This window comes from Squalius cephalus, assembly GCF_949319135.1.
Source record: "Squalius cephalus genome assembly, chromosome: 15".
NCBI lineage: Eukaryota > Metazoa > Chordata > Actinopteri > Cypriniformes > Leuciscidae > Squalius > Squalius cephalus.
The window spans coordinates 21,593,372-21,619,410 of record NC_137136.1 but is presented as its reverse complement, the minus strand read 5'-3'; the positions used below and the strand labels follow the sequence as shown (position 1 = coordinate 21,619,410).

Here is a 26,039-nt window from a genome sequence, read left to right as displayed (position 1 = left end):
GTTTATATTTTCTTCCTGTTTTTTAAGTCTCTTCATATCATACAAAACTGACACACTTGCAACAACAAATAAGCATAGGCTACTGCTTGCTAGTTCTAATATGAAACCTAAATGAAGCTACCAAGCAACAACTAGGTTACATGTTCCTCTGAGACCCATTTTCTTCATCTGACCTTCATAATGGAGTCACTCCACAATGATAATAGTAGTTATGGGAGGGGCTTCTCATGCCATTCATTTGTCAAATCTGTCAGCAATATTTTAATCTACCATGACCCTATTTAATATTTTTTTAATAATGGCACCATCAAGAATCAGGTATAATAGAATGAATAGCATTTTGATGTGTGACCCACTTTAGCCATTCTAATGCAACATTTCAAATGATACTGCTAAAAAATATATCCCTTATGACACTCACTAGAAGCATAAAATAAACTGAAACATCAGGCATGTGAAATTCATTTCATACATAAGCTCAAATACTGAAAACCGCACAAAAGCCAAGTGCTGCACTGTTTGTTAAAAATGCATACAGCCATGATCAACCAAGTCCAGCACATAAACGTGGCAAGCAAATGAGTAACAAAAGTACTGTCTAATCTGAATTTAGCCCACAATATTCAGGTTTGAATACAATTACTTATGTATTATACATTATACAGTCCATGGCCCCACACATTCCAGATGATGATGTCGTATATTGTGATAAAAATGCTTTAGCGTTTCTCTAAAGTTTGTTTTAAAATAACTAAGGGGCAGACTGAGAGGTGAAATGCAAAAAGGTTTTAAAATCTTTTAAGCCTACATAATATATGCAAGCACTCGGTTATCTAAAATCCCTCAATAGTGCAAAACCAAATTTAGCCTGGAACTGGAGAAGCAGGATTAATATTGCAGGGATGCATGGCTTAACATTCTTGCATACTGTCCGTTGACATAAGGAGCTAAAGATATAGCCTATTGGCCCATGTCAAATTGAAATTGGACACTGAATTCTGCAATTCAAGTTATGTTGAGTTCACTGAAACACAATTGAAGATTATTGCAACGCCTCTGTTCTATTAACAGCCAAAAGTGAAAGTTTTGTTTTTGCTTGCAGTTTAAACAAAAGGTATAATATAAAAGGCTACCTGAGATCGGGATTCAACAGAGCATCCATGTTGAGGCAGATCTGATGCTGAGCAGCTTGAAGGAAGCTGCAACACTGGGGCAATCCAACTCAGAGAAGTATGCTCTCTGACAAAATGTCACACCTATGGAGAAGAGACAGCATGCCTTAATTTAGTCAATGTAGATTCCCTGATGCAAATTTATTTGTTCTCCACATTTGAACATACAGTATTTTGTCTACAGATGAAGCTTCCAGGTATCTAATTGTTAAAAGAAAAAAAAATGAAGATACATCACTAGATGTTTCTATAAGTGCTAAAATATATTTTAAAGTTGCAATGAAATGGATAGAGCTATAGAATATAATCATTTTTACGATGCATTGCGATGCTGAGTGAGTGATTCTGAATTGATGCATGAAAACTAACTAATCAATTTTTTTTAAATGTAATTAAATAGGCCTATCAAACACTAATGTACTGGTGTATTTCAAATAAAGTACTCTTCTCATGTATTAATAAAAATGGTTGCATCCTTCAGAAGCAAAGCACTTGCATCTGATGTTGTCAGATAATGTACCAAGCTTCTTGAAAGCAGATATTTGGGCACATCTCGGCTTTTATTAAAAGAGCATGCATGAATGAGAAAATTAAGATATGTTAAAAGGAGTTATTAAGCACAATAAGGCACGGAAAAAGATCTCAATGCGTTACCCACACTGACTGACACACCTGAAGCGTGTGCACAGAAAGAGTGTGTACAGAAAGAGCGTGTGCACATCCGTTTGTCCTTTGTGTCAGAAGTAGCGAGAGCATTTGGAGTACTATCAGGAATTTAGTGTGTCATGTTGCGCCACACCACATGTAGACAGCATCGCTGATTATAATGGGTTCAATTTGATTTTGTGTTGTCCCGCCACTTGCTTCTGGTGTAGACACATTGTTTTGCTAGTTGTGACGTTTTAAGCAAATTCATCATCTGTTTTACCTTTACCTGGCACTAGCAGTCCTTTCACAAACTTGTCCATTATATTTTTACACGACAATACTCAATTCTGATTCTTCAATCGGGCCGTGTAGTGCTCTGTTATTCCACGACAACAGCCACTACAACTGATAAGTGGTTCCAAAACTGCCGTAAGTGATTGTAAAAAAATCTGATGTGTAACATGTTAGATCCGTGCATTATGTCTTAATATAATAAACCTGCTGCTGCATGCTTCATTAATGTTGATCAAACAAAAACAATAAAAAGAGGGATTCACCCACTGCTCTTGACAGAATAACTTTTGTAGTAAGAGTGCATTGTGATGCATTGAGAATCGTTTAATAATCTAATCACTTTTTGAAGTCACTTTCCTGCCGGAACACGCCCCCTCAGCCGGACTGAGTGGCAAAAGAGCCTGTTGTGTGATTTAAAAGGGGAAACTGCGAAAAAGCGGGTAAAACAAACGATTATCAGTTTAAACTAAAGGTTGGATTTGATATAGTGTTCCTTACAACTTAAGATCCAGTGATCCATGGATATTGACATGCAGCCAGGAATCATGTTTCCTGACATTTAGCCTACATGTGCTTGATTTCGACGTTGGGGAAATACATAAAGCAAATCTGCTTTATACGCTTTATATAAATACAATATAGGTAGGTCTAAATTCGGGTGATCACTTATTTCAATGTTATATGTATCATCCAGCCCTAAAAACTTGTATAGTTTTTTGTCAGTGTTTATTTAAAAACATCCAATTATGCAGAATGTACCATGGTAAATATTTAATTGATGAGTTGTCAATACAATATATAACAATACAATATAGGGTATGATTTTACCCCTAAATTCAGCATATTAACACAAAATGGTAACTCGCTGCCTGCAGTCCAGTTGTTTCTATGAATTGCAGCATTCCATTTGCTTCTCTGCTCTGTAGCTTTTAGGGGTATTTGCTGCCTTTTACCGCTAAGAGGCACTACAATCACCGACTTTGAAAAGTGTCAGTTTATTCTTTCTCTCTATTGCGTAATCTGACGCGGCTCGTTGAGAACTGGCCAGCAGATAAATTCAAGAGAAACTTTGTAGTTAAACAAATTCATAATCCCAATACTGAAATTACAGTACAAATTTAGAACTGAAACATGTAGCTTTCTATTATTGCATCAAATTTAAAGGGGTGGTATAATGCCCTTTTCACAAGATGTAAAATAAATCTCTGATATCCCCAGAGTGTGTATGTGAAGTTTTAGCTCAAAATACCCCACAGATATTTTTATATAGCATGTTAAAGTTGTCACTTTTTGAGGGTGAGCAAAAACACCTTGTTTTGTGTCTGTACCTTTAAATGCAAATGAGCTGCTGCTCCCAGCACAGAGGGCGGAGGTTTATGTAAATGTTAGGGTTAGTGATGTCACTAACCCGGGAGGAATGTCCCTACCAGTCGATTGTTGTAGTCCTTAAAAAGCGATTTCTGTAAAAGCAAATATCTCCCTTTGCTTTGAACTTTGAGCGTTGTAACTTTGCAGATGTTGCTTATGCTCAAACAGCAACATTACAACCTAAATAAAGTTAGAAAAGTGAAATCATAATCAACCACCCCTTTAAAGGCAGGGTAGGCAGGATTTTTCTAAAAAACTTTTTTCCCAAATATGTCTTTATATACCAATACATAATTAAAATGTAAGTACTCTGAAAAAGAGAGTATAAAAATCAAGTGTCTCTATTCCTCTCAGGGCTGCAATAAACACAGCTACTTATTTCCATTCGGAACGAATGAAATGATTGGCTGGGCGACTGTCACTTTCCCTCGCTACCATGGCTACCACCCCTGCTGCTACAGGAGCTGCCCACATGCGTGCACCCGTTTGACTCGAGGAGGGGAAGAGGCACGGAGGGAGCACGGAAGCTAGGAAGAATCACAATTATGGCAGATAAAGAGCAGTTAAAATTCCCAGTACCTGCATATACAGTCAGCGAAGGCAAACAAGGCAAAAAAAGGAACTAGTAAGGTAGAAAGGTACTTGTCTCCGGAGTGTAGTCCTCATCAGAGCCAACAGTGCTTTCATCGTGGAAGCTCTTACATGCAAAACACTGTATATGTTATGAATCTTACACGAAATTCACCTTCATCACAGTGTAACTGATGGTAATGGGAAAACGTGTATCAATGCAACCTGTTTTTAGCTTTGCCTTATGTTACTAGCTCGTTACCGAATCAAACGTTACCTCAATATATTTTAAACTTTACCAGTATCGATATGCTAGCTTGATAGTGAGTACTAACAGCCATGTTAGTTGTTTATATTCATAATGATAAAGTTAGGTATTTTATTACATGTGATTCTGACATGATGTCACTACATGCGCAGTGCAAATGCTCGGCATCGCACATTCATGTGTTTTGGGGGCGTGGCTTTGGAAGGAGCCCAGAAGGGAGGGGGTGGGAGTGAATGGAATAAGTAGCTGTGTTTATTGCAGCCCTGAGAGGAATACAGACACTTGATTTTTATACTCTCTTTTTCAGAGTACTTACATTTTAATTATGTATTGGTATATTAAGACAGTTTAAACTAATTTGGGAAAACGTTTTTTAGAAAAATCCTGCCTACCCTGCCTTTAAGCAAAGTACACACGTTAACATTGTGTGCCCAGTTTTTCTATAGCTACTGTAGAAAGGCAATGCATGTAAAGGTTATGTGTCTTATACTTCGCGTTTATTTAATTTGTTAGTAGCCCTAGATTTATGAACTGAAACAATGAATTAAACTAAATGATCGTACAATTTAAACATTGTCAGGACTTGCTAACTGATGTTAGTCGGCAGCATTTGTGTTTAGCATTAATTAAGAATTAAACAGGCTTACAGTAGGTTGTTATGATTAGCATTATTTTCTTTAATAAATGAAAACATTTAACAAACATTGCAATAGAAAAATGTCACATCAATGAGGCTTTGCGTAAGCATACGAGGTTAAGCTCATAAGACAGCGTTCAGATGATAGCTCTGTGATCAACGCTTCAAACGGTCTTAGTTCAAATCTCAGCTCTACCAGCTTCATACTTTTTTTCTGTATGTTTCGCCCTGGCAAATCGCACCTTGCTTACAACCTTTTTTTTTTTTTAACTCTTTCTGTATAGGGAACATTTTCTTTCTATTTTTAACAGAACTGCTTTTGAAATTATGATTGGAATTTTTATACAAATGTAAATTCAGTCATTCTGTTGGATAATACTTGTTGGAAATGCATGGTCATTTTATTTTATAAATATAAGCAACAACAAAAAAATTACAGTAGCCCATGTTTGATCGGGATTTGAACCTGTGTTATCTAAATCATTGAAACCTAAGTTCTACCACTCGACCACAAATTTACTAGACAGACCTGAAGATCGGTTGTTTCGCTCACACGAGAGAGGAGCGCTCTCTAGAATAGAATAGTAATAATAATCAGCGTCATTGCACCTAATTTATTTTCACTGACTGCAAGATATGCCGATAATGGTCTTTTGGTGTATTTTTTGTTTTTTTGTTATCGCGCTGCTCTGCCGAGGAATAGGCTTCTGTTGCCCACCGACGTCTACAATATGATAGGCTATATTGTTGTCGTCTCTATTTTTAACTTTTGATTCTATTTTTCTGTTCTAAAAGTTTGTTCTATTCGGTTTAAAATGTACTTTTACATATTTAATTTTTGCTTTCGTTAAATTTAACGAATTCTGTTGTAGCCTAATAGGCATATTTTAAAAGAAAAACTTGTATTTTTTTTGTTCTAAAAGTTTGTTCTATTCTGTTTTTTTGTTGTTGTTTTTTTTACATATTTGTTTTGGGAGTTTGAAACAGCTGCTAAACACCTTCCTGCTACCATTGGTCTGTGGCAATTACGTATTAGGTAGGTGTGCTCGGAAGCTCCGCCTTCTTTCACAAGAAAATCTTTTCTGGTTCATATGGCCTGTTCAGTTGGTCGCGGTCTGACGTCCTTGAGTGAAAACATGAACACCCTGGAGAGCTGCTTTAGAGTAAAAAATGAAGTTGTGATGAAACGAGACACAGACACTGTTTTTCATGTTTAATACGGTAAAGCTGCTTGATTTTAATCTGTTGTATAAAGTGATATGTAAATAAACGTGACTTTAAAATATCCACAATGCTATGATCATATGCTTTTCTTATGCTTTAATAAAATGCTTGCTGTTTTCTTAATTTTGTTGTGTATTAACTTTGTGATTGAGAGGAAAGTGTGCAGCACATATTTACATATTCATCTAAACAGCGTTCTCCTCTCATCAGAGTGGGCGGCGTCAGATGTTCGATAACAGTATATCGCTGCACACGTATTTCGAACTTCGTTTTACTCCTAAATGAAAAACGAAAAAGAACTTCGTTGTGAGTATATCGGTGCCTTTACGTTGTTCCAAACCTGTATGAGTTTCTTTCTTCTGTTGAACTAAAAAGAAGATTTTCTGAAGAATTTTGGTAACAAGACAGTTGACGGTTAGCACAATAGGAAGAAAATACTATGCAAGTCAATGGCTACCATCTACTGGTTACCAACATTCTTCAAAACATCTTTTGTGCTCAGCAGAAGAAAGACACTCATACATGTTTGGAACAACATAAGGGTGAGTAAATGATGAGACTTTTTTGGGTGAACTATCCCTTTAAGACAGTAAATTAAATAAGCTTATTGACATTTCAAAAGGGAAACACTTTTCATTTAGCTGTCAAAACTATCTTTACAATATTCTGCTGCAAATTAATCTGTCACTTGTCTTGAATATGAATATGGCTGCTAATAGTAAAACAATATTTGGCCTAGTGTTTGTTCCATGTTTCTGGCTGGTAAATTACTTCTGTGTTATTCATGGATTTACAAAATGACTTTTCATATTCAGCCTACATGTCATGTTAAGCATTTTGCATATGAATGGGGCTATGCAGTTAATTGTAATATTCATTAATTTCAAGTTTGATTTTTAATATCTTTAAGAATAATAATAGTTAAAGCCTTAGATTTGCTATGCTTGTCAAAACGAGAAAATGTAGAATTGAAATGGTCATCTGGCTGCTTGTAGCAGCAGACAGAAGTGGAGGGAAGAGCACTTATCTGGCTCAGCAGGACAAACTGCCTTTTGTCTCATATGTGAAAGGTAAACTACGTGCCCTGGACGCACAATATGGGTTCTGACATAAATGAGTAAGACTGGATTATGTCGTTTGTTATGTCCAATAATTATAGCTTGATCATTGATCATATAATAAAGGATTATAAATCGACATGTTGTGGTAAAGTGGCAAAATAAATGCTTTTACTGCAGAGGAGCGCATGTGGGTGACATTTGTTTGCACAACATAGCAATGTTTTGTCTACAGATGTCTCAGTTCAATTATTGCTGTAGACGACCATAACGAAACTGAGGTTATTAAATAACACGGCCTTTGGTTAGTTACCAATAACTCCAGCAATGACTGTCTGGTTCATAATGTCAACGAGCTGGCCCTAAACAGCGCGCGGGGAGCTAAAAAATTTACCTCGTGGATATGAGGCCTACACGGAGGCCTCGCTGCATCTATTTTCACTTGTGTATCCAGGACATACGATATACATTGACATTACAATATTGTCTAATAATATTTTAGACATTCTGTGAATTTCCAGCAACAAAGAACATCACATTTTATATAATCTTACTTACATTTTTTGATCGGTCCCTGCATGTAGTAACGTTAGTTTCCTCGGCTCGCTGGCTAACTGCACAGTGAACTGTCGCTATGGTCACCCATTTGAAACGTCTATGAATGTTTATTTTTCATAACCGAATCTATTTGTTGAGCTTAACGGGTTATCTACACTGCCCTTTTCTCTACAAACCAAAATGTACAGTTTGACCAATGGTTTATGCTCTGAACCCATGAAAACGGGTCACCGTGAGCGTTGGGTTAGCGAGTTAGCAGTAAAAGGACTAACTAGATAGCTCAATGGCTAACTGGTTAAAATCTGTAGTGCATGTAGGTTTTCATTGGATATGTTTTATGTGCCAAAACAAACGCACAGCAGCTGTAAAGTACTTACTTCGTATACTTCTCCAGTTCGGTCAAGCACTCCATCTTGTAGGACAATGATGGCAGTTTCTTTCACTTGTTTTCTCCCTAAACATCCAGCAGAACACAGACGTCAAATCCACACGGGTCAACAATTCGCCTGGTGTTAGATAGCATGCAGCTAGATCCAAATGCTTGCGTTTAATGCTCGGTCCACGGTGATCAAATAAATACACATTAGACGACTCCTCTGTACTGGTTTATCAGTACGAAGCGGGTTGTGGAAGGCACCATCCTTTTTGTTTCATGGTGTAGTAGGGCAGCCTCAGATGATCTGGCGGAGTCGATATGCGATGCACCGGTCGCTGGACTCGCGGCTCCTCCTCTCTCGTTGCGAGCCACAGCTCATGCAGTGAAGAAGAAGGTCGACTGATGTCTCTGCTGTCCAGAGGGACTGATGACGATCCTAGTCGACGATCTTGGGGCCTTTGTTAAGCTACGAAATCTTCCATTACTAGATAACGTGGAATCAAATAGTTTAATGCAAAGAGAACGCGCGACAGGCTCAGCTAAAGACTATTTAGTGCTTTTGGTCAGACAGACAGACAGACAACATGGAACCCGGATAGGCATTCAATGGTGTGGGATCCCCAAGAAGTCAGTTCAGCATCTTTAGTATTATTAGGGGTTAAATTGGAAATGTGAAATTCGGAGGAAAATTGGCAAGTTGTATATGGCAAGCAGTTTATTCTTTAACACAAACTAGAATCGATTTCAATGTTACTAGTTCCAGTGGTAAGTAATCCAAATGTGACTATATATTTTTCAATTTAATTTCACTAGAAACTGAATAGGCCCATTTGTCACTATTGGGAAAGTGACTTGTAGCAAAGTAATAAATAGTAGTAGGTTATCTAATCAATATACTTGCATTTATTACTTTGCTACTAGGCTACTCACTTTCCAAATAATAGCAAATGAACAAATTACTAATTTTGCCATATTTTAACTGTGGTCCAGATATCAATTATTCACTTAAGACTGGTATACTTCAGTTGTTGCTGATGCTTGTTTCACTTTATCTTGCCTTACCAAACCATTCATTACTGTTAGTGCTTGTTTCTTTGTTACTATTTCCATTTCTAATATATAATATGAATAATACTAGTGACTAGTTGAATACCAGTCACTATTAGATCACTAACTACTAGTAATTAAAATAAGTATTAGTAACATAAAATACTAAATACTTGCATAAAAAATATCTGAAATATAAATTGTTAGTTTTAAGAAATCAATGTTAAACAGCTTGTGGTTTAAATGGATGCAGATAAAAGCTTTGGAAATGCTGACTTTTCTCCAAACTATTATTTTCCAGGAATTTCTCCATCTGTTGTATTCAGCAGTATCTTAATAAAAGATTTCATTTATAATATATTGTGTCTGGTTTTATGAAAAGCCCTTCCAGTGATCTCGTTTTGAACCATTCCTTGTCATTTTTGCCAGTCTTTAAAATAATCCAATTAAAGTTAAACCTGTATGGTTTATCATTGCACTCAGACTATATATAAAGTATTTTAAAAGACATTCAGTGTATACAAATTGTAAAATGCTTTGCATAGTGATGCCACTGATACCTACTGGTAGGTAATTTTTAACTAAATGTCTAATTGCACAATAGCTGTTGTGTTTGATGTTTTCTGTGGTCGACAATTCACTCAGTTAGTTTAGTTACTAATAAAACAATTAAAGGCAGATATTCTCACACAGAATTACTAGCAGAGATCTCAAGCCACAGGTATGGACATTGGCTCTTCAAATAAAGGCATGTCTTAAACATTTTGATGTCTATCTCTTCTGGGGTCCATTCATTTCACAACATAGTTAACTTGCTAACAGTTTGTGTTTAGAGCTTGAGAGTCTATCGTCTTTACTTAGTAACTTCATTGCCAATTTCAGCTGAAATGTAAAAATATTTGGGGCTGATTAAAAGATTACAATATATAAAAAAAACAGTAGCATGATTATTTTGTAATAACATGGCGTTTGGTTTGGTGATGATGCACAAGCCTTGCTGATCGGAGTACATAATGTAAAGTGTGTTGGTTATCTGTGTCTGCTTTATCTCACTGTTCAGTCATTGCTCTTAGCTTCATGAGGAAATTTGTGATGAGTTTCCAGTGGGAAACATCCTGACAGTTCCAGGTGGAGCCTCGTAGTGGAAATAGCCCTAGTCCATCTTGTGCTGTGCAGGTCTCTTTCTTGTCTTCAAAAGTCTCACACTTGATGAATTGTTTGTAATTCTGTACATTTTCTCTTTTCTACAGGTCTGATGTTTTGTTGTTATCTTCAAATGGCCGGGTCTGTCTAAACATATTTTGTTTGTCTTTAGTGAGAGTTCACAGTGAGAACACTTCAAAATTCCAACTTGATGACAGACCTTTTTTGACTCATTTACTGTATTTTCCTTTTCAGTTAATTCCTGTGTTTTATCTATGCTACCTTTTTCCAGATTTTCTATTATTTTATTTATTTGTGAATATGGTATCTCAGCACCAGGCTCAGTATGATTATTTAGGCAGTGTTGGCAGCTGGCCAGGGTAACCAGCACAACCCCTTTATCATGTCTAAAGCCTCACAGAGGTTAAAATGAGGGCATCATTGTGTTCAGTGGACCACTGAATCAGTAACCCTTTGTTGTAGCTCTATCTCAGTTAAAGGGATCTGCTCGGAGGACTATTCTGAAATCAGGTTGTTTGTAAATTTCTGGATTACAGGTGTCATTTGCTTGTTGTTGTACCAACCGTGAAACAAGTATAGGGTCGTTTAGCCACTATAGACAAGGGGGGGAACCCCCCCCCCCCCCATGGCCAAATTGTCTCCCCAATATTTGATATTATTGATGCTTCTCTGCTGCACTCCATTGCTGTTTGTTGTTAAGATGACAAAAATATTTTTAAAAGTTATGTTTTAGGCTTGTCTGCCTCAGCGTTCAAACAGCATTCCTCAATGTCAAAATGATTGAGATGGCCAGTCAAATCATGAGGTAAGGTGGATCCCCACCTGGGGCAAGAACACAGAGTACGTTTACATCACAACGATGTACAAAAAAATGGAAAGTTTTTTCCTTTGAGTTTTTTGTGTTGGCCTACAGACGACATTGTCAAAACAATCCCTGACCCGGTTCTCCATGAAAATAACTTAAGATCGCTGTATTATGCTGCCAGGCCAGTATCTGGAGATGTCACTTTGTAAAGAAACTATAGGTTTATAGACCGAATACGCATTCGGATGCATATGACGTCACCGTTTTCACAAATTCTTTTTCAAAAACTTGCACTTTGAAACCTGCTTTTCATGTTTCAAATTTGCATTTTCAGGCCCCCAAAACGCCAATATCGTGTAAATGAACGGTCAAAATGCATAAAAAGTTTTCCGTTTTTAAGTTGAAAACGGTGTCGTGTAAAGGGCCTCCTAAGACAAACTTTTGCAGAATCAATATAAAATGTAATTAATATAAAATACTGAATCAACTATTCTATTTAAAATTGTGGTTTAACATTTAATTGAACAATTGACCAAAACAGACAAAGCCAAATCCCAGCTGTAAAAGAGATTCATCTGAAATTTACATTTATTCTATGATGGAATCTAAATAGACGGCACCACCACTAGCCCATCTTACCGCAAAGGTCTACTTTTTCCTTTTAACTTCAGAATTAAAAAAATAGATATGTTTACTCCATAAATCTAAAACAATGTGCACACAAATCCCTCATTAACAAACATGCACACAAAAAAACTTGATATTCAACATAATATTTCACAGGTCACCACTATCCCCCAAGTTCAAGACATGGTTATGGCAGCAGGAACCCACAGAATCTGTGTAAACATGTCCCTAAAAAGAGAATTTCCATTGTCATCAAAGCATATTTTTTAAATGTGTAATATTAATATAGTCAATAGTATTATATTGATAATATAATATAAGCTAGTCAAAATTTCTAGGTTGTGTAACTGTCAGAAATTAAAAAAGAAAAGAAAATTAAATAATGGTAGGCTAAGTATATGTAAGCATAGAATTTGGCATAATGTTTCATTATCTATTTTTAAAAAGTCAAGGTCATTTTTTTATCACATTTCAACCTTTTTTTGAAATGTCATGTTTTGTCCAGGTGTATGGAGATGTTAAAAAAATATGTTTCAAATACAGTTTGAACTTATCTGTAAATATAAAGTTGTATACACTGGTATTCAAGATGAAATATGCCTAATTTTACTTGATGGTTGTTACACCACATTACACTTTATAGCCATTAAATATTAATTTTATAAATATAACGTTAAATAAATAATATATTTGTAGTGTGCAATTTTATATAAAGCTTTTGAGTGGTATCATTTATTCATTGGAAATGGGTCGTTGAAGATATTGGAGATTTTCTAGAATGATCAGACTGGAGTCTATTGTGTCTCGTCTATGTCTCTCGGTTGAGTTTTTGTGTTCAGCGCCTCCGGGTTTCCGTAGTTTTACAGATGGCGTTGGAGGAGATGCGGATGCTCTAGTTTCTTTCGGTTCGTCCTTGCGTCAGATATCACAAACAACGAAATTGTTGTTTAATCACGGTTGGAATCGGATATACGACACCGCAGATCGGCATTAGTTTCGCATTCCTTTATATTTGGAAAGGATTGATATCTTTGTTTTGTGTAAGTTTGATTAATATTGTGCGCTTCACATTCTGGGCCTCTCACGTTTAGCATTGCCCGATACTACGGAAGACAGCTGCTGCACTCTTTGTTTACACCAATGTTTTTTTTTTTGTTATGGCGGAATTGACGTTGCTCTTTATTTCATATGTTTGTTGCCCAGTGTTCGTCATTGTGTATAAACGTATATTGTGCTTATTAAAACAGTTGGGTTGGTTGGTTCGGCTGTATTCGACGACGCTCGTGAATGCTAGCTGTTTGATTCGGCGCAGTTTTGATTCTGAAAGCACAGAGCTCGCGGTTCAACACAAATAGAAGGCACGAGAGATACTACAGAGGTCTACTTGTCGAAAATAAGTTTGTAATTGTGGCCAGTGTTATAAAATCGTTTGGATTTAAAGAGGGGATTTTATGCACCACGGATTTTTTTTTTTTACCGGATGAGAAAGCGGAAGCCATGTACAGACACTGGTTTTTGTGTGTGTGTGAAAATGCGCCCTCAGTCTTGTATTGGTTACATAAAGAAGTGCAGCGAAATGGGAAACTTGGTTGTGAATTCGAGTTGTAAAAATACCTCTTTCTTTTATCTGAAGAGTATTGCAACTGAAAATAGGACTTGTTTACTGTTCCTAGTGGATGGGCTCTGTGACATCGGGAATTGACAGTCTTAAATGGACTTTTTTCTAATAGAGAAGTTTGTAGAAAATTATTTTTCCTGGATACTTAAGATGTAAATGTGGAGTGAGCTGTATGTGTGTTTTATTGGCAATAAAATGGCAAGTTTGCTGGAGGGTATTGCATTTCTTAATCTCATAGTTCGCATTTAAAACAGTAGTTCTCACTCTTTTCTACCCCAAGGGCCCTCATTACGCAAAACAGTGTAGGCTGATATTTCTTTAAATTCTTCTGCTGTAATGACTTAAATCTAGGGATGCACCGAAAAGAAAATTCTGTGAGGAAAGTTCTGGATGCACATGAATGATTTAAAAAAAATATTTATTTATTATTTTAAATAAGCTTTTTTTTGGATAATTTTATTAATATAATACTTTATAATAAAATTCAACAATTTTAATGATACTGAATTTAAAAAAATGCAAGCCAATAAAATAATCACACTTTTATTTAAAAAATGTTAGTCTAAAATTGGACTGAAAATATATTTATTTAATATCAATATATTATTCTTTATCCAGTTCTATGCAACATAATCATATTTATCATATTTTTTTTTACCAATTATCCAAATAATGTATGTTCATACAAAGCAATTGTTATCAGAGCATGTGAGCAGAGCATAGCGGGAAGTGGATCAGTGAACGAGAGGGTGGCGTCATTTTACCAGCTTTCCCCAGAATGGCTATACAACATGTTAAAGCACAGTAGGGTTATTGCAAATAGAAATTTCATGTCAGCGCGTTATTTGAGCGGACTTTGCTTTCCTGACGAGCATGCATATAGCGGGATATTGAAAAGAGCGTCACACTGCGCAGTGATAACGGCTAGAGCGAGAGTGAAACCCGGGCGCTGAACACTGAGGGGCGGTGCGGCATATATTTTTGGCCATTTTTCTCTTTCGGCCAAAAACCGGAAAAGCCATTTGAAAAGCCATTTGAAATGGCCGAAATTTCGGTGCATCCCTACTTGAGTCAAACTTTTTTTTTAGCTCGTGGTCCTTTGCCGATCTTGTTCCCCTCTTTCCTCCCTCATTCTTATGGCATGAATGGCTCAAATAATCGATGTCCTCTTTGCTGAGGCCCCTGCTTGAGAACCACTGATTTAAAAGCATTTATAATTCACAGTTTGCACACAAGTGAAGTGGAATTGTGTGTGTGATGAATTGGGCTGTTGTTTTGTTACTTGGTTTGATGGCTGTGCAGTTTGTAAGTGGCTGTTGAGCTTCATGTAAAGTGCCTTGTTATTTTTAAATACTTAATGAGTTGATGAAATCAATTGCTGTTGATCGGTTTCTGTTGGAAATTGTGGATATTTAAAACAGTAGCTAACAGAATTTAAAAGGACAAAGTATTTTACAGTTAAGCATCTGCAATATGTGTGTATGGATGCTAGCAGTGATATTTGTAATTTTTTGTTACTTGTATACACTTTTTATGATGTTTCTCTCTTGATAGTGTGGTCAGCTGATAAGCTGTATTTGTGAATGGAGTTCATATTACTTGCACATTTGCATGCGGAAGCTGAAAGAACAATGTTAAAGGTTGGAAAACTAGTCTTTCCTGTTAATCCGAGGCACGTTATCTTGTTTTTCTGGATCAGAAGCACGTTATTACTTGCTGCAAACTGGCTGTTGTTGTTAGCTATATTTATTGGCTGTGAGAGGTTTGTTTCTCCTAATTTTGTGGTTTAACCTCGGTTTGAAAATGATAGCTGGGATTTCTTTTGAATATTGTTATATGGAGGCAATGGTTGTGTCAGCGATAACGCTATTATATGTACCCCTTTTGTCTGCAGGTGCTGTTGTGTGTGCTCCATCATGGCTGTGGTCATCCGATTACAGGGACTCAGAATCACGGCTGGTTCTGAGGACATTCGCAATTTCTTCACTGGGCTCAGAATCCCTGATGGTGGGGTTCATATAATTGGTGGGGAGCTTGAGGAAGCTTTTATAATATTTGCATCTGATGAAGATGCGAGACGAGCGATGGCGCGCTCAGGGGGCTGCATTAAGGGCTCTCCTGTCAACTTGCTCCTGAGTAGCAAGTCAGAAATGCAGAGTGTTCTCGAGGAAAGCACTAGAAGGTCTGAGTTAAAAGGCAGGGGAATGTACAAGGAGGGTGTCAAAAGACCTTCTGCGGAACGAGGTCCTCTGCCATTCAATAAAGACATAAGAGTAGACGTACGAAGGCCGGATCATCAAGACACGAGGAACAGGCCCTCTCCATCTTCATTCAGTGAGATACGACACCAGAGAGAAGCAGAAGTGCCAGAGAGAGCGGATCTTTACTTAAAATTGACAGGGATGCCATTCTCTGCAACAAAGGACGACGTCCATAAATTTTTCAGTGGGATAAAGATTGAAGATGTTCTGTTTTTGAGAAACCCCCGAGGAACGTTTAATGGACAAAGTATTGTGCGCTTGGCTTCCAAAGAGGATGTAATCGAAGGTCTGAAAAGGGATCGACTATACATGGGGGCGCGGTATATACAACTATCAAGATGCTCAGAGGAGCAGTGGCTGGCAGCAGGAGGTGTCCCTAGACAGGACATTCGGAAAAGACCGTCCTTAGAGCGAACGAGATCTCGATCTCCCGTTCCCTTCAGGTCTAGATCACGCTCGCCCCCTCATGAAGAATACTGCGTCATGTTTGAGAACTTGCCTCATGCGGTTGAAAAGAGGGATTTGAGGATGTTTCTTCATCCGGTTACTTTGAAGGATGACCAGATTATTATCTTTGCCCAAAAAAAGGACGATAAGACCAAATCGGCTGTTGTGGTGTTTAGAAATCTCACAGACTATTGTGCTGGCTTGGCTCATAATAAGGAATTGTTGCTGCATAAGGTAGTGTACGTGTCACCCATCTCCAAGGAGAAAATGGTCACCTTGTTGGAATCGTCCATTGATGAGAGAGATGAAGTGAAAGGGTCGAGACGATCAGCTGAAGTGCCCCAGCCTCAAAGAAACACTCCTGACTCTCAGTTGAGGTGTGTCTACGTACGCAATCTCCCGTTTGATGTTCGCAAGGTGGAGATCATGGACTTCTTTCATGGATTTCCACTTTCAGAGGATAGGGTTGTCTTATTGCATGACGAAAGAGGTGCTGGGCTCGGTGAGGCGTTGGTGATCTTCCAGTCTGAGAAGGAAGCCATGACGGCACAGTCCCTAAATGGACAGAGGTTTCTTGGATCCGAGGTCATGCTTAAGTGCATAACGATGGCCCAGATGCAGAATTTTGGTGTGAATGAGCAATTGACGGTTAGCCCACAAGAAAGGAATGAAATTTTGAATGATGGTCCTCGTTTTTCGAACACCCAGATGCCTCGAGATGATTGTGAGATGCAGCCTAATTTGCGCCAGGATTATGGAGGCCATGATCGCTTTGAGCCTAATTTTGGCCGCAATAATGCATTTGGGCCCGGACTGGATGGTAATGGAAGTCAACGTTATGGATCACCTGACCAACAACTTGATGGTCCGACCGGCGTTAAATTGCTCAATCTACCCTCTCAGATAAGGATCGATGAGATTTATGATTTCTTCTATGGATACAGATTGATTCCAGGATCTGCTTCATTGCAGTATGACAGAAATGGAGCTCCCAGGCGTGCTGCAACTGTAGTGTTCGAATCCTACAGGGAGGCGCTCACTGCTCTTCAAGAATTGAATGGAAGACCAATTGGCACCAGGAAGATTCAGATTGTGTTTGATTAGATATGCTTTTGGGCTACAGTTTTGATGAAACTTGTGCTTTTGTTTCTTTCTCTTTTAAGTTGTTTGTGCATTTTCAGTGATTTGCCGACATGTTTTCTTTTTCTTTTCTTTTTTAAAATATTGCTTTAATTTAGATTCATACCTTATCTTGACTATTCGGAAATTATGCATTTGTATGCATGTCAGTGACAGTATCTAGACTCAGTATTATTTGTGCTGTTAAATAAAGAGTAATGACTTTTGAAAGAATAAAGAGTAATGAAAGAGTAATGACTTTTATAATCTAGTGAAATTTCACTGTACAGATGTCAGTAATGTGTGGTTTGCAGATAAAAGCAGATTTAAAAGAATCTTCTTAACATTGTGAGATTGTGAATTTCCTCCTACAACCATAAAAACTGTAATTTCATGTTCATTGCTATTAAAGACATCAGCTTGTTCTTCTGATTTCTTTCTAAGTGTGTGGGTTTTTTTTTTTTCTTTTCTTGCGGTGGTCCACAGTGGGTTTATTATTCACAGTTGTTATGGGTTCATTTGCAGTCCAGTAATAATAATAATATGCATTTTAATTAAGTCTGAATACTTATAATTGTAAAATTACTTGATTACCAACATAATGTATAGTCTAGAAAGGGTGGTCAACCCAGGAGCTGGAGAATTCCTTTCTGCAGAATTCAGTTTTAACCCTGCTCCAACTCACTTGACTTTTATTAACAAGACGTAATCCTGAACACAGACTGCATTTAAAAGAGCTCGCTCTCTTAGTTTGTTCTTATTAGGGGTAACCAAGTAATTTTTAGAGTAAGTTATTTTTAATGTGTAGTATGAATGTAACCCTAACTGTCATATGACCTATCACCATCATTGCGTCCCTTCCTTGCCATTCACAAATCCTCTCCAGTGGCTTCATGAGGTAAAGTGTCCATCGTATGTGCATTTCAGAATCTCGCCAGAAGTAGTAGGTCAACCAAGTACTTTTTGCCAAATCTTGTAAGAGTCCTGTGAATTCAGACATACGACTCGTCACATAGGCCTACTGTTTTTGCCTACCATGTAGTTTGGAAGCATGTCATTTCGGATGCAGCCCTTGATTAGCCAGTTCAGGATGATAGCCTTCAAGGAGAAGGGTTGGCTACCCCTGATCTATCCACATTTTTTTTAACACAAGCACGGACATGGCCATTTTTACCTTGAAATGTACAAGGCTTCCGGTGCCAGCTCCTTCCAGTTATTTTAGCTGTACAAAATAAGTCCATTATGCTGCAGTGCTCGATACAGCAAACTGGTATTTACAATCATATTTGAACTAATCTTAATCATATAAACACTGTAGTGCAAATAGTTTCACCGTTTACGGCACTTTGTTATTCTTCTAGTTTAGTAGCTAATGAATCAGAAGTCTCAAAGATTCACAGGAAATAGTTTAATTTTGTGTGAAAAACTAAGGTGGATAGGGAAAGATCTGGTGGCAACAGCTAAACCAAATAATGTATAATTATATATTTATTATTATTATTATTCCATGTTTCAAAGGTTTTCTCATAACATTTGTTGATGTGATGAAGTCAATTTAAGGAATATTTTTAGAAAAAAGAAAAAGGAATTTAAATTAAAGCTGCAAGCAGTGATGAAAAGGGTCCTCGCACCCGTGCCACCGCCACCCGGCGCCTTTAGGAAAACAGAGCACGGTGGGCAGTATGTAGATATAGGAGAACTATGTCAAAGTCATTTGTATTTGCCACACTTCCTCCCACCAGCAGGTAGCGCTATTACTATAACTGAATATTGACATGTAGATGTCTTCAGGACAGGACTCTTATCAAACATGTGAAGTTTGGGGCAGATCGGACATCGTATGACTGAGTTACAACAGCTTCCTCTTTCATGGTGAAACATCAGAATTTGTCAGGCCGCCACGGGCACACCCTTCAGCGAAAACTCTTCACAAGATCTTCACAATTTACCACCGCTAAGGCCTTAAGATTAGACTGACCATGTATGATGCGGAACTGGTTAAATCTCTATAAGGAGTTAATCAGAGTGTAAAACGTGTCATTTCCTGTTGTCTTCAGGCCAAGACTTTAATAAAACATGTGAAGTTTGGGGCAGATCGGACATTACATGTCCGAATTACAACAAATTCCTGTTTCATAGCGAAACATTAAATTCTGACACGTGTGCAAAGTTTCGTGAGTGGGCAATATGTAAATATAGGAATATATTTATTAGGAATATCTTTATATTTATTAATTATAGGAATATCCTTATTTTTTAGAAAAAGGGACTATTTGCATTTGAGTTGCATGGATGTTTTATTAACACTAATGTTGTGATTTCTGCATGCAGCCTATAAAATGTGTTTTAATGCCATACTGATCACACATTATTTCACATTATTACTGTGACTAATAATGTGAAATAATTAAAAATGGATATAACTAGGTTTCTGTAGGCATACCATGCAACATTAAGCATCACAACATCAATTGTCTAATTGAAGCAACTGAATCAGTATTTAATGAATTATATGTATATGCCTATTTATATGTAGATTGTATAAATTATGCTTATTCCATTTAGTTTTTTCACAGCATGCTGTTCACAAATGGTTAAACTGTTGATCAGCATTCAGGCTTTTTTCATTTTGCCTTACAAACTGTAGCTCATTGTCATGGGGCCATTTTTCCAGGTAATTCAAACCGCAGTTGACAGCAATTTTAGCAGCAAACAGTCAAATACAACCCACAACGGCTTTTCATACTCATATAATCTACTGAAAAAGAAGAGGCCACTAGAGGGAACTGCAGCACAACGGATCCTGTAAAAAAAAAAAAAAAAAACACTGCTATGGTAGAAGTGGGCCTTATCCTTAAAAAAGGAAAGTAAGAAGGTAATGTAAATCCTGCAGATGGTTAGTAATCATTTTGAAGTAAGAGTTTGGGTGATGTGTGAAATGTGTGAAAAGGGTGCAAAAATCATATAATAAACTAAAGACAATGGTCATATTGTCACATGTAGGGTGCAACCAAAAAGGCATGAATTGTAGGAGTTAAACTCAAGAGATTTTACGCAAAGAATGTGCTAGTTGGCCTATGTGCATCATTGTGATTTCTATTGTCAGGTATTGACAGAAGAGTTGCAGGAAACAAGTGCACAAGCAACAGGTTGGTATTGAGGTCATACTATTGGGTCACAATGGCCAGTGCAAAGGTTTTGTGCATAGTCAAGTAAACCTAAAGCAAAGGTCTGGGTGAGAAGTTGGTGCACAGGTGAAAAGGGGGAATAATAAGCCTTTGTTTCTCAAAACTAGTTTGAAAAGTTTGTTCAGCAGGTTGGCAGTCAAAGCCTTGGGCTTCCAACTAAACAAACTGACTTGAACAACAGACCATGGAACCACTGGCCTCTTACCAGAGTTCACAAGTTCACCAGACCAAGAATCAGGTAGCCTAGCCTACTAGTTCAATGAAGAACTTGCCTTCTGGACAGTTTACCTGCCTGAATGCTTAGTGAATGCTTATATAAACCTCATTACCAAATCATAACTCAAAACCTTTCCGCGAGGATTAATTTATACCTATATCAGTGGGTGTACTAGATACATTTTTATGAATAATTGCATATCATCTTTTTTTTTTGGGACGACCTTGAATCTTTTTTTTTCTTTCTTTCTTTCTTTTTTTTTTTTTGTTTGTTGCAAAACTTGCTGACAATCACAGATGTGGATAAGCACAGTAATTATTATTATTATTATTATTATTATTATTATTATTATTTTCTGTATGTGATGTTGGGTGAGTTCAGAGTGATAATGAACGCACAGATAGAGTCACGAGCTCAGGCGGAATGAATTTGTTTGGAAATGACAGAGATAGACAGCGCGGTGACTGAGGCTGGACGCTACAGTGAGAACAACATGTAAGTTGCCAATATTATATTTGCTGGTTTATTTTAGACTGATTGTGTTGTGACATTCCTTTACATTTTTGTCTATCGTAAAGATGTTATGTGGAGAGAGAAAAACGTGATTATCAAGGGAAAAGTTCGCAGTCATGGTGGCTAGCAGCTAGCAGCACCGTTGATGCCGATTGAGTCAGATGATAAAGTTCATGCCACCTTTATTTTTTAATATTTTACACGTATGTCGGTTTTATTTAACAATGGTATGCGCCGTTTTAGTTTTTACAGTTCTGCAGGACTCTTCGATGGTTTTCAAAAAGTATTTTTTTATGAATTATGCGTCGTGTGAAATATTACTGAATTAAAGCTGAATAAAATATTAAAGGTGTGGATTTGCGTTTGGTAGCTTATCTAGCAGTACCAATATGTAGACTAATCTATCATCATAACTTTTCCAGGGGTTTTTGTATTTGCATTACTAAAAATGCAGCAACAGATCTGAATGCACCACTTTGCACTAACGTTAGATTGGTGACCATCTGCCTCAGTTGTAATGCACTGGACAGGTTATTTGACTGAGTGTGAATCAGCATAATACCAGTTAAACCGTGATAACAGAAGCCCAGAGAACAGCTATTGGTGATCTACAAATAACCAATATTTACTTAAACTAAAATATGCCCTTTATGGGCATCTTGAAAATTGCATTTAAATAGGCTAGCCTAAACAATAAATGATTGTAATCCAAATAGCATGTTAACCGATCTAATTTACTTCACAAGGGCATGAAAAGGATATTCTGATAAAGTCATATAAGCCTATTTATGAGCTTAAATTTCACTCAGAGTTTTACTCAGACTTGATCCTTAAAAGTAGGGGAGGGGTCTTTGTGGGAAGAAATCTGACATTTGAGTACTTGAGTAAACATTCTGAACTTTAACACTATAAGGTTATGGCTTTTAGACAGAATAATTTGAAAAGAAAAATTTGTGGCTGATTCTAGTTGATCTCATCCATCCATGTGGAGTCGGAAATTGCCCAGAATTGACTTGTCAATGGAAACTGATGAAAATACAAATGAAAACACATGCGTTTATTACTTCATGAATGTTTGTCACACATTAATATGCTGAAATGTTTGTCCTTAAGCAGAAGAATGGACAAGAGGATTGTAAAAAATCTGGAGCCTGCAAGACCACTGCGCCGTCAAGGTTCAAAATGTGAATGTTCTCACTAAGTTTGATTCTTAAAAATGCAAAACACTGTGTCACTGTTTCATTTGATGCCAATTTTGATTTATGTATTTTTTTCTGTGTGTGTTTGTATGCTTCTTTGGATATCTCACTTATAGTGCCTCAAAGCTGTGCTGAGATTACGCCAGTAAGTCCAATTTTATTGTTCTAAGATAATATTGTCAAGTTTTGGATTTTAATTGTAGCTGCTGGCCTCTTCTGTTTCTTATCTAATTTCTCTGAAAGAGTGTATTTTTCTGTCAGGTAACTGTTTTTACTGTTGACAGGACAACATTATTAAAGTGGAGCATTTCTATGAAATCCTGCATCTTCAAAGTCCTCAACCAAAGAAGAAAGGCATGTGTCCACCTCAACGCACTCTTCAAAATAAAGGTGCTCTATTTGGTATTTATGATCCAATGGAAAAAATCTATGGAGCCTTTCAATTGCACAGAAAGTTCTTTATAGCAGAAAAAGGTTCTTTAGATCATTTAAAATATACTTCACATTATTTTAAGAACCATTTAATGAAAGATTATTTGGGGAACCCAAAATATATGGCATCACTAAGGGGCTTTCGCACTGGGTAGTTATAGGACCTTTCCACCATAGCAGGGCAGAGAACTAAATATTCTCCTGGGGCCATTTTCCTTGTTGCATTTGCACCGCCAGTTGAAAATCTGAAATGATGTAAACCGGCCGACAGCGACGTCATTTAAGTGCGGTATTCTACAACTAGTGTAAAGGTTGAGGAGTTCCTGGACTTTGGCTTCAGTCCATCTGTCACTGTTTTCCATGTTCTTGGAGTTAGTTTGTGAAGTAAGTATATGTAAACTCTGTGTTTACACGTCTTTTTAAAAATGGCAGATGCCAGTGTTTAGTATGGCATGCATTTGGCCAATCAGCGTACACTTGCGTCACTGGAAATTCCTATTTTGCCTGGACGAACCCTACTCTGAAGTAGGATCTAATTGAGTTCAATGGGTGGATCTTATGTCTAGCTCCCCTTCGCTAGACGTCCAGCGAAGAGGAGCGAATGTAATTTGGATCTAATGAGTGGAGCTGGAATATCCAACCACACCCTAACCCTATTCACAACTCTATCACTCCACCACATTAGACGTCCAGAGGGGTGGAGCTGGACGTCATTTGACTCTGCAACGAGTACCACTTGAAAGGCGTTCCTATAACTTATATTGTTACCAGTTCCTGCGTGGTGAACAAACCAAAAAGCTGGTACTTATAAGAACCATGAAACCGTTCCTCTGGTGCAAAAGCCTTTTGGAGCCTTTATTTTTAAGAGTGTATAAACTTTATAGAAGTATTAGGGAGATGACTATATCTGGAATTAGATGTAAAACAGTGGGATGATAATATAGAGTACAGGTAAAATATTTTTCATTTTACTAAAGTAGCCCTTATAATACTTTTTTAAATATTTTTTTTACTGTAGCCGAAAGAATTTGCTACACTCGGGACTTCCTCATCAAGATGGCAAGTTGTCCAATGGCTAAGAAGAAACCTGAGTTTTTACCAGAACATCCAATCGTTTTGGAGAATGGAGTGAGTTATCCACAGATTTGATTTGATTTAGATTTTTTTGAAGCACTTATTTGTCAGAAGATGGTTTTATAGGTGTGTGTGATAATGAAAATGCATAGCACAACTTCCGATTATCATCTTTTCACCCAATCTAGAGAACCAATGCCGTGCCCAGATACTTCTTCACCAACTACAATAACAACAACAGCGACGACGAGGACATGTAAGTGCATTCATCAAACTAATATCACAACCAATTCAAGAGTTGAAATTAGTATTTTGTGTGTTGCATATTAACATATTAAGTGAAACCCACTTAGGGGATGATTAACAGTTTATCGATTTACATTTCTTTACACAGGGCTGCCTAATGTGGAATTTCTTAGTCTTTTTATACAATGGTCTAAAACTGCAGTGCATGGGGGCCAAAGTGGAAAGTGTTAAAAAAAAAAAAGTTAATTTATTAACTTTCATTGTTATAAAAGGTAAAACCAACCTTGTTTTTGTAAAGAAAAAAAAAATACTGTCCTTGAATTCTTGAACACATTTGTATTCTGTGTAGGTGTTGCAATGCTTGTTCCTGACCAGTCCACAGTACAGTGTTAAATGATACTAACAGGACTGATGCCTTGATCCTTGCAAAAGATTCCACATCCTAATTTGTATTAAACTCACTCTTTGTCCTTTCTTGACCATAGTCTTTCATTTTACCTTATCTGACGGTGGTGATGTCGAACTCAGGCTTTTGATCCTTGCCTAATATAGGTTGTGTTACTAGTCTAGTTTCATGATCTGCTGTGTGAAAAATGTAATTATTGTGGATATTTGGACTTGAAGTGTTTAAGATTGAAGTGAAGTTCATATGTCAGATTGGGAATTTGTTCACTTTGCTTAATTGTATTAACACTGAACATTATGGCAAGCAAAACAGAACTGCCACTGTTTTTTGACAATTATTGAGCCTGTGGATGGGTAATAATAAGCTTTTTTTTAAAGGTACAGTAAGTTATTTTTTTCTTTGCAAGCATGACACTCGAAAATAGATCTCTTTTGTTCACATATGCCTATGTTTGAAATGTATTTAATTTACTGCTGTAAAGTGGATTAGAGCACAGAATAAGTGTTTGTTACAGTACTGTAACCCTTTCAGTATTATCATATTGTCTTATTAGGGGTTGTTAAAAATGGTAAAATAATTAACCACTCTGGATCTTATGCAAGGATTTCCCCCCCTTGAATTGCACATCTGGGCAGAGGCAATATGTTTTTTTTTTTTTTGTATCTCACTGTAATCTGTTAACTCATTGTCTTAACTTGAAATTGGATTTGAGATTGAGATTGGATTTATTTCCGCTAAATTCATTACATTCAATAAAAGAACATGTTTTAGTTGCTGTTCTGCTTTATTGTTTTATGAATTTCTTGCATTTTATATATACAGTGTGTGTGTATATATATATATATATATATATATATATATATATAATATATATATATATATATATATATATATATATATATATATATATATAATATTTTTGGAACCTGTGATAACCCTGTGAATAAAAAGTAAAAAAAACCAGCATTTATTCAAAATAGAAATCTTTACTATCACAAAAGTTTTGTTCTTTAAAAAAAAAAATTAACTGACCTCAAAATTTTGAATGATAGTGTATAGTTACAAAAGGTTTCTCTTCTAAATAAATACTAATCTTTTTTTTATTTAACTTTTTAAACTTTTTATTCATTAAAGAATACCAAAAGAACAAAGTATCACAGGTTATAAAAAATCAGCATATTAGAATAATTTCTGAGGGATCGTGAAGACTGATTTAATGATGCTGAAAATTCAGCTTTGCATCACAGAAATAAATTATATTTCAAAGTATATAAAAATAGAAAACCATTAAATTGTAATATTTCACAGTATTTCTTTTTTTTTCTTTCTGTATTTTGATCAAATAAATGGAGGCTTGATGAGCATACGAGACTTCTTTCAAAAGCATTAAAAATAATGTTTCCAAACGTGTGTGATATTTCAAATGTACAAATTTTATTGCATTGATATATCAAACAAAAGCTGTTGTTCAAAATTAATTAATACAAATTGTAATTATTATAA

General features: G+C 36.6%; 3 protein-coding genes across 9 annotated transcripts in view; 2 read left to right on the top strand and 1 right to left on the bottom strand.

The window, feature by feature from the left end:
* setd2 (SET domain containing 2, histone lysine methyltransferase) overlaps positions 1 to 8,674 on the bottom strand; it is a 28,878-nt gene extending 20,204 nt beyond the window's left edge. Inside the window, exons 1-3 of one of the 2 annotated variants that reach the window (XM_079893953.1) lie at positions 8,175 to 8,533; positions 6,359 to 6,458; positions 1,134 to 1,256 (exon numbers count right to left, since the gene is read on the bottom strand). In XM_079893953.1, the coding sequence (XP_079750079.1) occupies positions 1,134 to 1,162 (29 nt within the window). In that variant the 5' untranslated portion in view covers positions 1,163 to 1,256; positions 6,359 to 6,458; positions 8,175 to 8,533. Of the gene's footprint in view, positions 1 to 1,133; positions 1,257 to 6,358; positions 6,459 to 8,174 lie in introns of both variants that reach the window. The other variant, XM_079893952.1, reaches the window with a different exon arrangement.
* A 3,995-nt stretch (positions 8,675 to 12,669) lies between these two features.
* Positions 12,670 to 17,693, top strand: rbm12bb (RNA binding motif protein 12Bb). Of its 2 annotated transcripts, none has more exons than XM_079895484.1 (2): positions 12,670 to 12,856; positions 15,329 to 17,693. In XM_079895484.1, exon 2 carries the CDS (start codon positions 15,351 to 15,353, stop codon positions 17,244 to 17,246), a length of 1,896 nt encoding a protein of 631 aa, XP_079751610.1. In that variant the 5' UTR covers positions 12,670 to 12,856; positions 15,329 to 15,350; the 3' UTR covers positions 17,247 to 17,693. The 2 variants fall into 2 exon arrangements, with proteins under 2 accessions (XP_079751610.1, XP_079751611.1); XM_079895485.1 differs by having other exon boundaries at positions 12,690 to 12,721.
* A 3,326-nt stretch (positions 17,694 to 21,019) lies between these two features.
* On the top strand, positions 21,020 to 25,311 carry gra (granulito). 5 transcript variants are annotated; one of them, XM_079895480.1, is made up of 7 exons: positions 21,020 to 21,161; positions 22,296 to 22,363; positions 22,495 to 22,523; positions 22,663 to 22,768; positions 23,829 to 23,938; positions 24,073 to 24,140; positions 24,279 to 25,311. In XM_079895480.1, the coding sequence occupies exons 1-7, from the start codon at positions 21,106 to 21,108 to the stop codon at positions 24,286 to 24,288; spliced, it is 447 nt and encodes a 148-aa protein (XP_079751606.1). In that variant the 5' UTR covers positions 21,020 to 21,105; the 3' UTR covers positions 24,289 to 25,311. The 5 variants fall into 5 exon arrangements, with proteins under 5 accessions (XP_079751606.1, XP_079751609.1, XP_079751607.1 ...); XM_079895483.1 differs by having other exon boundaries at positions 22,663 to 22,732; positions 24,279 to 25,304; XM_079895481.1 differs by having other exon boundaries at positions 22,293 to 22,354; positions 24,279 to 24,356.
* The last annotated feature ends 728 nt before the right edge of the window (positions 25,312 to 26,039 follow it).

Excerpts from the sequence above, each read along its gene's own strand:
- rbm12bb (XM_079895484.1), top strand. The coding sequence starts at position 15,351 with ATGGCTGTGGTCATCCGATTACAGGGACTCAGAATCACGGCTGGTTCT.
- gra (XM_079895479.1), top strand. The coding sequence starts at position 21,106 with ATGACAGAGATAGACAGCGCGGTGACTGAGGCTGGACGCTACAGTGAG. Across the intron at positions 21,162-22,292 it reads CGCTACAGTGAGAACAACAT|CAGAAGAATGGACAAGAGGA; the intron begins GTAAGTTGCCAA and ends TTTGTCCTTAAG. Across the intron at positions 23,939-24,072 it reads CAATCGTTTTGGAGAATGGA|AGAACCAATGCCGTGCCCAG; the intron begins GTGAGTTATCCA and ends CACCCAATCTAG.